This window comes from Colias eurytheme, chromosome 29 (genome assembly GCF_061535395.1).
Source record: "Colias eurytheme isolate Ceu_HAF_F1 chromosome 29, ilColEury1 Martin Lab GWU primary, whole genome shotgun sequence".
NCBI classification, from domain to species: Eukaryota; Metazoa; Arthropoda; class Insecta; order Lepidoptera; family Pieridae; genus Colias; species Colias eurytheme.
The window spans coordinates 3,961,196-3,973,890 of record NC_143008.1 but is presented as its reverse complement, the minus strand read 5'-3'; the positions used below and the strand labels follow the sequence as shown (position 1 = coordinate 3,973,890).

Here is a 12,695-nt window from a genome sequence, read left to right as displayed (position 1 = left end):
ACCGGATACCTTAAGATACTGTAATATAAAATATTACTAGATTAGATAAAATATTATAGGTAGTATCTTCACCGTGTGTGACGCGCTTTACATTCACGCCATCTAGAGTTAAATCTTTATCATTTTTGTATACGTCTGTGTGTGTAAACGACCCTGTATGCAATGACAGATGTTAAAACGCATAATTTTACCGAATTGGGTGGATTTTAAGGCAATGATATAACATATTTCAATAAAATATAATATTCAGTAACCGCCATGACTATTCCTAGGTTTGATGACTATTCCAATTACGCAAAAACTCAAATAAACTAGAAATGTAGAATTCAGCGCCATCTAGCGGGATATTGGCTGGGAACAGATCGTTGCAATCACCTTAAGAATTTTCCTTTTCTGAAAAATGCAATTTTTCAGAATAGGAAAATTAAAACCTTATAAAATATTTAAAAAAAACCATCAAGAAACATTTCATGAAATTCGGTAACAATGAATTAATTGAAGATAATGATGAACAACAAAACGTTTTTAATATTGTTCAGAAATTTATATGCAACGTATACAATGTCGGTGGTATAATTGATGTTGATGCTGCGCGCCTTCAAATGTTCATCGATTTTTTCATACGGTCTCTGATATTAACGAAGCTTTTGACCGAAAAAAATTGCGAAATTTCGACGCTAGCAGCCTACCACCGTGTAAAAGCGAACTGTTCCAGCAATTTCTACGAGCAAATTACATATGTTGCATTTGGAATAATGCTCACCTAAAATATACAAGAAAATGATCAATACCATTTTAAATGGTTTGAAGGGGATCAGCTACCAAATTATGTCAGTGATTCGTTACAAATTAAAGGCCGCTGCATACGTGACGGGATTTTTTCCGGACGGGACGTGACGGGAAGTTTTGGAAACATCGATGCATACAAAATGTATCCAAAAACGTATATGTCACGGGAACATCGACGGGCCGGGAACGTGGACGGAAAAAATATCGTCACCGACGATGTTTAGCACGTCCCCGTCCCGTCCCGCCCCGTGCGTGCCCCGTCCCGCCCGTGATTTCGCTACGTATACACAGTCGCCGTTCGTGCCGGAGAGATAATAGTGACGCCTTCCAACTCCTATCGAAAATGGACGATGAAAAACTGATCGAATGTGTACGCTCATATCCAGCTTTGTATAATTTAGCGAACCCACAATATTTAGACACAAAATATAAAAATTATTTATGGCGTAAAGTTGCTGTGGAATTATCATTCAGTGAAAACTGTTAGTGTTATGTCATGCGAAAATACTGATAAAATTGAGTCTCATCATCCATAAGTACTTTGTAGAGAGTGTGGTATTCTCCTTCTTGTTCTCTATTACGCCATGTAGGATGTACAGAAAATCTCCTTTTTTTCTTGACGGTCGTAGCTTCTTCGTCATCTAGAGCAATAGCAATTAAAGCCAATTCTTCAATTGAAAAATCCATCTTTCGTTGTTCACAACACTAGCACGTTAGATCCGAATCACGTCACGGTGCGTATGCGTTTGCACCACGTTCCCGTTGTGAACGAGGCAATCACGTGCCCGTCCCGCTCACGTCCCGTCCGAAGTATTTACCCGTCACGTATAAATCCGCCTTTATATCAGGTATATAATTACTATATCAAATTATGTACATGATTTTGTTATTATTCATAATTGTATTAACTCGGTTAAATTTTTACAGAAACTGACGAAGAAGGCGATGTGGACATCAATCAAGCGGACTGGAGTTGTAGTGACGAGGATGATGAAGATATCGACGACAACGATGAAAATTCTGAGCATTAATAAATAATTTTTTGTATTCAATAATATTTTTTTTAACTCTGTAATAATATTAAGAATATTTTTTACTTAATAAAAGATGGCTATGAACATATTAAATTTTTTTTTTTGGATTCCTTACCATAAACTATTAGCTCACACAGTCAAAACTTGAATTTCTCTCAAATGTTAACAAAACTCTAAAAATTTATGGATTAATTGTTTAGATATTTTTTTATCGATTTTTAGACATGAAAATTTTATTAGATAATTTTTTTTACATGTATTTTACATTATTATTTTTTGTAAAGTAAACTCAAACATTTATTTATTCAATTAGACTTCTTCGAGAAGCACTTTTGAAACTTTAATACATATTTTTTACATTTACCACCGATTCGGAAAGCAGTATCTATGGAGAAGAACCGGCAAGAAACTCCATAGTTGCTCTTTTAAATCATTTCAGTATTACAATTTAATTTTACAAAATATGTAACTTAGACTGGGGTAGATCCCTTTAAAAATAATAAAAAGTGCAAAAAAATCGCAGTCGGATGAAACCCATTAGAAAAGGAGGGGAATATGATGAAAATAAAAGGAAAAATAAATTACGGTCAATCCGAGTTCGGGAAGTGGAAGGGGGGAGCTTTTAAGAGAAAAAAATGGTTTCTCTCGATTTCCGACAAAACTACAAGTCCTACGGAAAAAAGTTCAATGGCAAAGTTGTAGGTAATAAAAAGATGTACAACTTTTGTATTGACAATTTTTTCACATTACCTCAAAATTTAGGTGAAAAATTCAAAAAACAAGTTTTTGGTTTTTTATTTTTATCTACTTCAAAAATTTTTTTTTTCTACGAAATTTGGTGGAAGCTTGCTTTATTATGTCCCAAATACACTGTAATTTATTTGATTGAAAATATTTATTTTTTCGCCTTATTTTGAATTAATACCAAAAAAACAACCTAATTTTCAATCGAAAAGTCACCCGTCAAAATATCAGCTTTTTTAAAAAACTTGGGGAGCCTTTTATTCATTGAAATCTCTACTTTCATATGGTGTAAAAAAAATAAACATTACCATAGTAAATGTTCTCAGGAAATGCATACCTGTGCTTAATAGTGCCAAGTTGAAAATCAATCATATATTTGTTTATTCTAGGATGCCAAGACCAAAAAATAAGGAACGGAAAATAGGAAAACACACAAAAGAGGACATGATGTCAGCTTTACAAATGGTACAAAATGGTGATTCCATTAGGACGACGGCAAAAACCTGTAAAATTCCGTACGCTACATTGCGCCGTTACGTGAAAAATAAAAGTGAACACGGTGATAATATATCACTTGTATCAAGGTATGATATTAATAAAGTGTTTACTGAAGAACATGAGCAAATATTATTAAAATACTACAAGGACTGTGCACTAATGTTCTACGGTTTAACCGTCAAAGAATGTAGGAAGGTGGCTTATGAAATGGCAATGCGTAATGGCATCAAAATGCCAAGCTCATGGAAAAGAGATCAATTGTCAAAATAAAAGCTGTAAGTCTCGCACGAGCTAGCTCATTTAACCGTAAAACTGTGGCAATATTTTTTAATAATTTGGAAGAGTTGCTGAAACGAGAGCCAAGATTCGCAGATGGAACTCGCATATTAAACCTTGACAAAACCGGCACAACCACCGTCCAGATTCCAGAAACCTCAGAAAGTTGTGGCTCCAGCAGGAGTTCAAGTAGGTAAAGTCACAAGTGGAGAAAAGGGCACTTTTGTCACTACATGCTGTATGGTTAGTGCTACAGGCCACGCCCTGCCCCCGGGTATAATATTTCCTCGGAAAAACCTTAAAAACTTGATGATGCATGGTGCACCTCCAGGTAGTTTTAGTCCGGCTACTGGGGTAAATTCTTTTGATAGTCCCCCAAGTAACATATCTAAAATTAAATTTTATACTATACTAGTGGTCCGCCCCGGCTTCGCCCGTGGTACATATTTCGCAATAAAAGGTAGCCTATGTCCTTTCTCGGGTATCAAAATATCTCCATACCAAATTTCATGCAAATTGGTTCAGTAGTTTAGGCGTGATTGAGTAACAGACAGACAGACAGAGTTACTTTCGCATTAATTATAATATTAGTATGGATTGTAAGTGTAAGTACAATTTTTTTTTAGTTTGGGGGTGTCCGGCAGGGGGTTAAAACCATACTAAGTGACCGGCAATGGATGACATCATGTTAAATATTATTCTAAAGAAAATTGTATAAAAAAACCGAGCTTTATGCTTTAATGTATTTTAGGTGCTTTTTTTTTACACCTTTATTACCTGTTACCTGTCAAAGTTACCACTACCCAAACTACATAGTCGCTCATCGTTCTTACCTGTGTTGGTGACGTGCACAGACAAACTTTCTGTTTTTATAAAATATTGTGCGCCTGGCTGAAGCGGGCTCTTGCTCTACAAGCAGAATTGCACAAGGGCGAATAAAGGAAAATGACCACGGGAGGTATCGGTAAAATTTTAGTTGTGCCACGTGTCCGTGATATTGTAAATTCCTATTTGTATTTATAATGATCATATTTATCACTATTAAGTCGTAATTATACCGAATAAATATAAATAAAAGTTGAAGGTTTTATTTTGAAACATATATCTATCTCTCTTGCAAGCGTCATACGTCATAGTTTCTATTTGAAATGAATGTGTTAGACGCATTGTTCGACGTTATTTATTTTGAAATAATCTTTATTACGATTTACTTTTCACATTTGTCTTGTAAATTAAAATATTACCTATGTAATAAATGTAAAACTTAACGTTCATCGTTAGTTTGAACTCGATAAAGTATTTTTTGAAGTGTTGAATAAATCTATTCTTTTATTTTTATTGTCGCGAACTGCGGCTTATTTACATAAAAACTTTAATCGTTTCTAAAAGTACTAACATCAAGCTATAAATTGAGCTATATTTCATCTTGACACAATAAGTTCGATTGCGATACCAAGTGCCATAGTCAAAATCAGGGCAATCTCCTTTAAGGAACATGCCTAAGAGCAGTTGAATACTATAGTGAATATTACGAACAAATCAAAACTATTATTTTTGGATTGGAAAACGAGAATACTGCCATTGCGAACGCAAAAGAATTTTTCGAAGATGAGACTCTACGGCCTACGCAATGACTTGGTCTACATAAAAAGCAATTATTGCTTTCTATCACACCAGATAATGGCGCTCGAGAATTCTTCCACTTCACTTAACGAAAATTTGAAGATTATCGAAAATATAGAAAAGAAGATTTCTGAATCGGAAGGACCCGCTGCTGAAGTTGTAAGGCAAAAATTTTGTTACCTTATAGAAAAAAACAAAGGATTTCATATTAAAAAAAAATAATAATATGCTGTGTGGAAGACCAGAAGGCTCACTGGCAGAACTATAAAAATTAAAATATTATGCTCCCATCACATCCTGTGATGTTGAAAGATCATTTAGCCAATTCAAATCAATATTACCTCCCAATAGAAAAAATAATAATTTCGAAAGGAGAATGACCACGGGTGGTATCGGTAAAATTTGAGTTGTGCCACGTATTCGTTATATTGTTAATTCCTATTTGTATTTCTAATGATCATATGTATCAATATTAAGTCTTAATTAAACCGGATAAATTTAAATAATAGTAAAAGTTTTTCTTTTGAAACATGTATGACTACGTATGGAATCGGTAAAATACTAGTTGTGTCACGTGTTCGTGATATTGTTAATTCCTATTTGTATTTATAATGATCATATTTATCACTATTAAGTTGTAATTATACCGAATAAATAGAAATAAAAGTAAAAGTTATGTTTTGACACATACCTATAGCTATCTCTCTTGCAAACGTCATATGTCATAGTTTCTATTTGAAATGTCAAATGAATGTGTTCGACGCATTGTTCGATGTTATTTTGAAATAATGTTTAAATTACGATTTACTTTTCACATTTGTCTTGTAAATTAAAATATTACCTGTGTAATAAATGTAAAACTTAACGTTCATCGTTAGTTTAAACTCGATTAAGTAGTTTTTTTAAGTGTTGAATAAAACTATTGTATTATTTTTATTGTCGCGAACTGCGGCTTATTTACATAAAAACTTTAATCATATCTAAAAGTACTAACATCAAGCTTTAAATTGAGCTATATTTCATCTTGACACAATAAGTTTGATTGCGATACCAAGTGCCATAGTCACTTGGGCAATCTCCTTTAAAGAAACATGTCATGTTTATTGTTATTCAGATGTAAGTAAAACGGAAGATGAGTAAAATTGTATTTTTTTTATATATATAATACTAGCTTTCCACCCGCAGCTTCGCCCGCGCAGTCAAAGAAAAACCCGCATAGTTCCCGTTCCCGTGGGATTTCCGGGATAAAACCTATCCTATTTCCCGGGATAAAAAGTAGCCTATGTCCTTTCTCGGATATCAAAATATCTCTATACCAAATTTCATGCAAATTGGTTCAGTAGTTAAGGCGTGATTGAGTAACAGACAGACAGACAGACAGAGTTACTTTCGCATTTATAATATTAGTATGGATTGTTGCTTTTAACTGTACATATTTTTTTCATATTTCAGTATTTTCAGTCCATTTTATATGTACATATTTCGAAAATTTTAATACATATTTATCCGGGCCCTGGTGATAACGCATCAGTATAAACAGTATTGTCTTGCCTGTCTGGAGCAGCTGTAGAATACCCACGGCAACCTTCAGAGGTCGAGACTTTTGGTCTATAATTCGAGTGTGTCGAGTATCCATAGCGATTCTGCCCACTGCTTGTGGTTTCCGGTCCATATTCAGTCGAGTAGCCTTGACCTTGGCGATATTGTCTACTGAACGATGTTTGTGGTCTATATGATCTCCCTGGTTCATAATCAACATAACGTTGGCGAAACGGACTAAATTCGGAATCGTGAATTTCCATTTGAACTCTTTTTATAACTTCAATTAGCTCCATTTTTGTAGAAAGCTTACGGGATGGATTTAAAATCATCTAAAAGCGAAAGTATAAACAGTCTATCTGAATCAGACTTGCTGTTTTTCACGCTTTTCTCTCATTACAATACTTTCCCTTGATACCTGCACCAAATTATCGTCGTCACTTGTCTTCTTCTTTTTGGTAACAGGTCGATCACCTTGAGTACCAGATTACCGCCGGCGTTGGTTTCGGCAGTGCGTGTTTCATCCATGCTATATTGAGTTTCATTAATTTCCACGGTAGGCCGAAGAAAATGAAGTTGTTCGAAATATACGTATGGACTCTTACGCGAAGTTGCACTTAAACTCCACTTTTAATACCAGCTCTGCGTTTTACTTCCCTGCTGTAACTAGTCCTGGTAGGCTATTCTGTAAAAAACGCGCCCGAACTCGCATCTCACCTGAGTGAGTCGACTCACTTCACTTTCGAACGTTCGAGTTTTTGGTTTCGCATTCTGTAAACATCCGCTCGGCAGAGGCGAAGCGAAGTGAGTCTCACTTCGAAACTCACTTGCCGAGTGAAGGGATCTTATAGATTTGAATTTATCGACATTGTTATTGTCTTTAAAATGCGGCAATTTAAAACATTTTGAAGACATAATAACACTTAAGTATTGTACCGTGGCACTATGTTTGTAGGCCCGAAAAAGTTTCATTCTTGTTTTATTGGAAATATCTAAGGAGCTTCTCTTTTTAAATGCACGAGTAGAACACCCAGAGTTTTATTTCAAAAACACGATTTTTAAAAAAATATTTAAAAAATTGGAATTTTCGCGGCCAACTGAGCTAAATAAATTCGTATAAAAAAAATAGATACACTAGATAATTTATTATGTTGCTAATATATGTAGTGATTACAGGCGCAAATTATCCCTTTTTGAAATTTTCGATATTGTCGATAGAGGCGAAAGTATTGTAATTTTTACTGATTTTCGGTTTTTTTTTTATATTATATGCAGGCGTTAGTAGAAGCTCTGTTTAGTACCAAAAGAAGCCTAGGAACTGAGGGCTACATGTGACAAAAATACCACATTCTAATCACGAAGTTATTACGAGATATAGATTTTCAAAGAATTCAAAGATAGGGTTGTCAATGTTTTTACCGTTAATTCCGTTTGACTTTTAATGAGATTACTATGATCAATGCTCAAAGGTCGTCTCATCCCTCCCGTGCCCAAGTAGAGTATCTAGTCGACTATCTTAGCAAACATCCTAGCTTAGCCAAGGGTTTTTCAAAAGTCCTAGAGACGAAGCTAGAAAAACATGGGAGGAGTTGACTATCAAATTAAATAGCTTGGGAGGCTACACTAAAACATGGAAACAGTGGACAAAGGAAGGCAATAGGCATATAGAAAACTATTCATCTTATACCGTGTAGGTATCTGGCTTACATATTAATAAACTTTTAATTTTGCTTTAGTATTGGTCTGACAAAAAGAGTGCCGTGAAGAAAAAAGCTGCCCTAAGATACCGGGCACGCAATAAGACTGGTGGTGTATGTGAATCGGTGGTGGAGCTTTCAGAGGTGGAGGAGAAAATACTCACATTAATGGGCGGGGAAGGTTATGCAATTGGTGATAGGCATTTGGAAATTAATCCATTTGAAGTAAGCTATTGTTATCGATTTTGTTGATCCGATACATGTATGTATGTAAAATATAATTATTCAATGTCATGTTCTTTTTTTAGGAAATCCCCGTCCTTACTGATGCCAACGAAAGCCCCACATTGCCGACTTCATCTATGATAAATGAAACCACAACTATTGTAAGTAAATACTTGTGTAAAAAAAATATTACTTAATAATAAACAACTTATTAGTCTTTAGAATGTCGTTGGGGTAGTCTGAAATTATGTTTATAAAAATTACCGCCCATTTTTTTTGTTATTCTTGTTGAATGTATTCTATTTGTGTTAACAAACTACTTCCTACGTACAACGTTAAGCGAGCAAAAATGTTTATAATTTATATTATTATTTCTCTGTAAGTGATTCAAATGTAATCATGTTTCTTATATTGTTCTAGGAATACCAAGTCTTGGATGAGACTGCTATAAATACGGAAAATGTTAGTATGGCAGATACTGAGGTATATATTAATAAAGTGTTATGATAATGGTACTTTTTTATTGATTCCAGTATTTGAAATACTATGTTTTTTTTTTTGAGACCTCAACCAATTCAGCAATATGTTGACTGTATCCCAGGGACATCATATTCATCAGCAAGACCCTGTGTAGTCCGCATAGTATGTACGCACTGTTTATTTTTGTTTATTTGACAAAATTTCTAAAACAATCTCTTTATTTATTTATTATTTATTTATATACTCTTTATTGCACACACAAAGTTTGACAAAACATAGTAACAATCAAAATATTGATATTCAGGTATCCAACATTGAACCAGAGGCCGAACCTTCCCTTGCTCATACACCACCGAGAGCGGAGGTATCGAGCCCTCTGCAAGCAGTTACCCCCTCTGGCTCGGGCAACTTTCCTACTCGACGTCGATTGAACGTCGCGGGTCCATCACCATGTCGTACTACAAGTAATTATGAGATTTATGAATTGATTTACAATATTTATAATCAACAATAAAAATTAGGAAATACATACAAATAAAACTAAATAATACTTGATAATGAATTAAGGAAATAATAATAACATCAGAATAATAATAAATTAATATTTATTTTTACGTTTCAGGGTCATCGAGTCGTCCACAACAAATGCAAAGAAGACGATCACCTCCATCATAAAGGCGGCAATCTCAAGTAACAACCTTTACCGAAAGGTTTCTTAGCTTGGAAGAGCAACGGATTGAGATTGACCGTCGCTACTGTGAGGTGATGGTCAACTCACAAAGGGAGACCAACAGAATGACAGCAGAGGGCCTGATTGCCGTCGGGGAAGGTCTTAAATTAATAGCTGAAAATTTAAAAAAATAAAATACTTTTATACTTAAATACTTTTATTAGTTCTTAACTTATTTTAGTAGTAAAAAATTATCTGTGGTTTTATTTATAGTTTCTTAATTTACTAACATTAGTTTATAAGCCCTAATTGAGTTACTAACACCTATGAATATAATTTTCCGGAATAAATAATTTGCATTGATTTTTCATTGAATTAATTATAATTACCGCGTGTTCCTTGCCCTCCATAATTCATTTATCAATCTTTGTCTACATAGCTGACCAAGTGCAGTTTCATTGGGTACATCCTCATTTGAAGCAACACTTTGTCTGGTCCTATGAAAACCAGCCTCAACCTCTAGCTCTGAATTGAGTATGGCTGGAGCTGGCAGGCCGGCACGATTACAAATATTGTGAAGCACGCAACATGCTATTACAATCTTCGAAACCGTGTCGGTGTCATAATGTAGGACTCTATGTGCTAATAGGCATCTAAATCTGGCTTTAAGGACCCCTATTGTTCTTTCTACGGTGTTTCTTGCAGTAGCATGCAGCTGGTTATAGTGATGTTCTGGTGTTCCCTCGTCTGCATTTGGAACCGGCACCATTAGGTACTGACGCTGCAGATACCCAGAATCACCTGTAACAATGAATATTGTTAAAATGTTTGTAATCAACAATTATATTCTTATTAATGAAACTAGGAGTTTTCAATTATTTCGCCTGCTCTCCAATTTTTATGAATTCCGTGAACTTCGGTAATAAAGCCTAAATTACTCAGAAATAAAGTAGTTTTTTGAATGATGAAAGAATTTTTGAAGGATTTAATCCAGTAGTTTGTGAGTTAAATATTTACAAACAAACAAAGATTCGTCTTTATAAATTAGCTGAGAGGTATACAGTACCTAACAAGTACACAGATTCGCCTGTTTGTACTAATTGTTCAAGGTGGTCCCGAATGATGCAATTATTAAAAATAAGGCTGTCGTGAGTCGCTCCGCCATATGTTGCATCTACATGTATTATGTTCAAATGAACTGCAAAAAGAATTATTTTACAACTATTTTTATGTGGCTGTTCTAATGAATGTTATAAAAAATATAGGTACTAGCAGCGTCCTGTGATTTATACTGCTTAGTTCATGATCCTATGGAATTGGTCCAAATTTCATTAAATCGATTTTCTGTGGTTCAAGTGTGAAAGCGTATACAGACATTATTATATCAGGCTTGTACATTTCTTGCATGATATGTACAGAAAGTCATTTGTTGTGCAATAAAAAAACATAAGTCTGCAGATTTCGATTTAAACACAAAGATCGTACCTTTACACAGATATCACCAACTTAATTTATCACGCATTCGGAAACCATAGTTTCCGCAAAGATTACTTCTGGTAAAGTAGTCGGATGAGCGAAGATTTGACACTCTTGAAAACATCCACAATATGGATCAGGGTCAAAACAGATCTTACATCCGTGGGAGCAAAATCGACAACAAAATCGACGATCTTGGTACGCTGCGGCGCGACATGACTGAAATGTTTAGAAATCTGAAATCGGAAATCTCTGATTTAATGAATAGTTTCAAATCGCAACAGGACAAAAAGCTGTCACTTATACAAGCCAGCGTCGATTATTTGACCACAAATTTAGCTAAACTTAAACAATCTGTTGAGTTCTTCTCTGAAAAATATGATGAAATCCATACTAATATTATAAATGCGAAAGTAACTCTGTCTGTCTGTCTGTCTGTTACTCAATCACGCCTTAACTACTGAACCAATTTGCATGAAATTTGGTATAGAGATATTTTGATACCCGAGAAAGGACATAGGATAGGTTTTATCCCGGAAATCCTACGGGAACGGGTTTTTCTTTGAAAACGCGGGCGAAGCCGCGGGCGGAAAGCTAGTACATAATAAAATAGGCGTTTTGGAACAGGAATATAAAGAATACCGTTGCGTCACGCAAATGCTTGAAACAAAAATTGAAAACTTAGAAAAACACATGAGTTGTCAATGCAAATGCTTCATCTCCCAAAAAAACATATGGAACGTCTGTTGTACCCCGTGGTAGTGGTCTTGGCATCGGAAAATTTAGATTATTTGAACAAATTCTTTGCCATAGTTGACTATTACGAAACACACCACCATCACTAATTCTTCCCTGGCTTCCAATTTCAGCAAAAATAAAATTGTAATTATTATCGACCAGAGCCAGAAGTACTATGCTGAAACTCTTTTTATAGTTGTAGTATTCCGAACCCCTATGTGCAGGAGATTGCATTACGATGTGTTTGCCATCAATTGCTCCTATACACCTTGGAAATTTTCTGAATCCTTTTGCTATTTCTAACCACGACTGTGGATTTTCCGGAATCTGTAAAATAAATATTAATTGTTATTTTATGTATATAATACATCGTTATTTTCAGAATCCACCTACGCCTGAGAGTGGAATTGCCAGTAATGATCTAGGTGAAAATGATCATTAATCAGAACCTACGGCATTATCTCCATTGCCAACTGTACCGCGGCGCCGAAAGAATCCAGTGGAACTAGAAGAAGCTGGCAAGACTATGAAGGAAGCTAAAGTTCGCTGCATAAAGTTTTAAATAAACCACAAGTGGTAGAAGACGATATCGATCGGTATGGCAAGATTCTTGTTAATAAGCTTCGAAAACTATCTGAATCAGAAAGCTTAAAAATCATGTATGAAATTGATGGTTTATTTATTTAGCGTTTAAATACTACACCCACATACTCTGCACGGCCTTCACCGATTTACTCATCGTATTCAGAGCCAACACAACGACTTCAATTATCACATCTGAATACATCACCAATATATATATTTTGGAATGTTATGTTTTCAATTATTGGACATTATCTAAAACATGCTAAAACTGTACCTATATAAAGTGTATTTAAATCAATGTAGTGATACTGTTATATTATA

The 12,695-nt window shown here is 34.8% G+C and overlaps 1 protein-coding gene, 1 long non-coding RNA gene and 1 pseudogene across 3 annotated transcripts; all 3 read left to right on the top strand.

Annotated features, from left to right (window-relative positions):
* The window catches only part of LOC149896180 (uncharacterized), a 257,603-nt pseudogene that overhangs the window by 233,749 nt on the left and 11,159 nt on the right, over window positions 1-12,695 (top strand).
* LOC149896182 (uncharacterized) lies at window positions 412-2,499 on the top strand. Its single transcript, XR_016458378.1, has 2 exons — window positions 412-1,637; window positions 1,717-2,499. It is a non-coding gene; the product is annotated as an uncharacterized LOC149896182 (long non-coding RNA).
* Window positions 7,173-9,798, top strand: LOC149896181 (uncharacterized). 2 transcript variants are annotated; one of them, XM_090117963.1, is made up of 4 exons: window positions 7,173-8,425; window positions 8,509-8,586; window positions 8,846-8,887; window positions 9,210-9,798. In XM_090117963.1, the coding sequence occupies exons 1-4, from the start codon at window positions 8,369-8,371 to the stop codon at window positions 9,417-9,419; spliced, it is 387 nt and encodes a 128-aa protein (XP_089974089.1). In that variant the 5' UTR covers window positions 7,173-8,368; the 3' UTR covers window positions 9,420-9,798. The 2 variants fall into 2 exon arrangements, with proteins under 2 accessions (XP_089974089.1, XP_089974088.1); XM_090117962.1 differs by having other exon boundaries at window positions 8,846-8,908.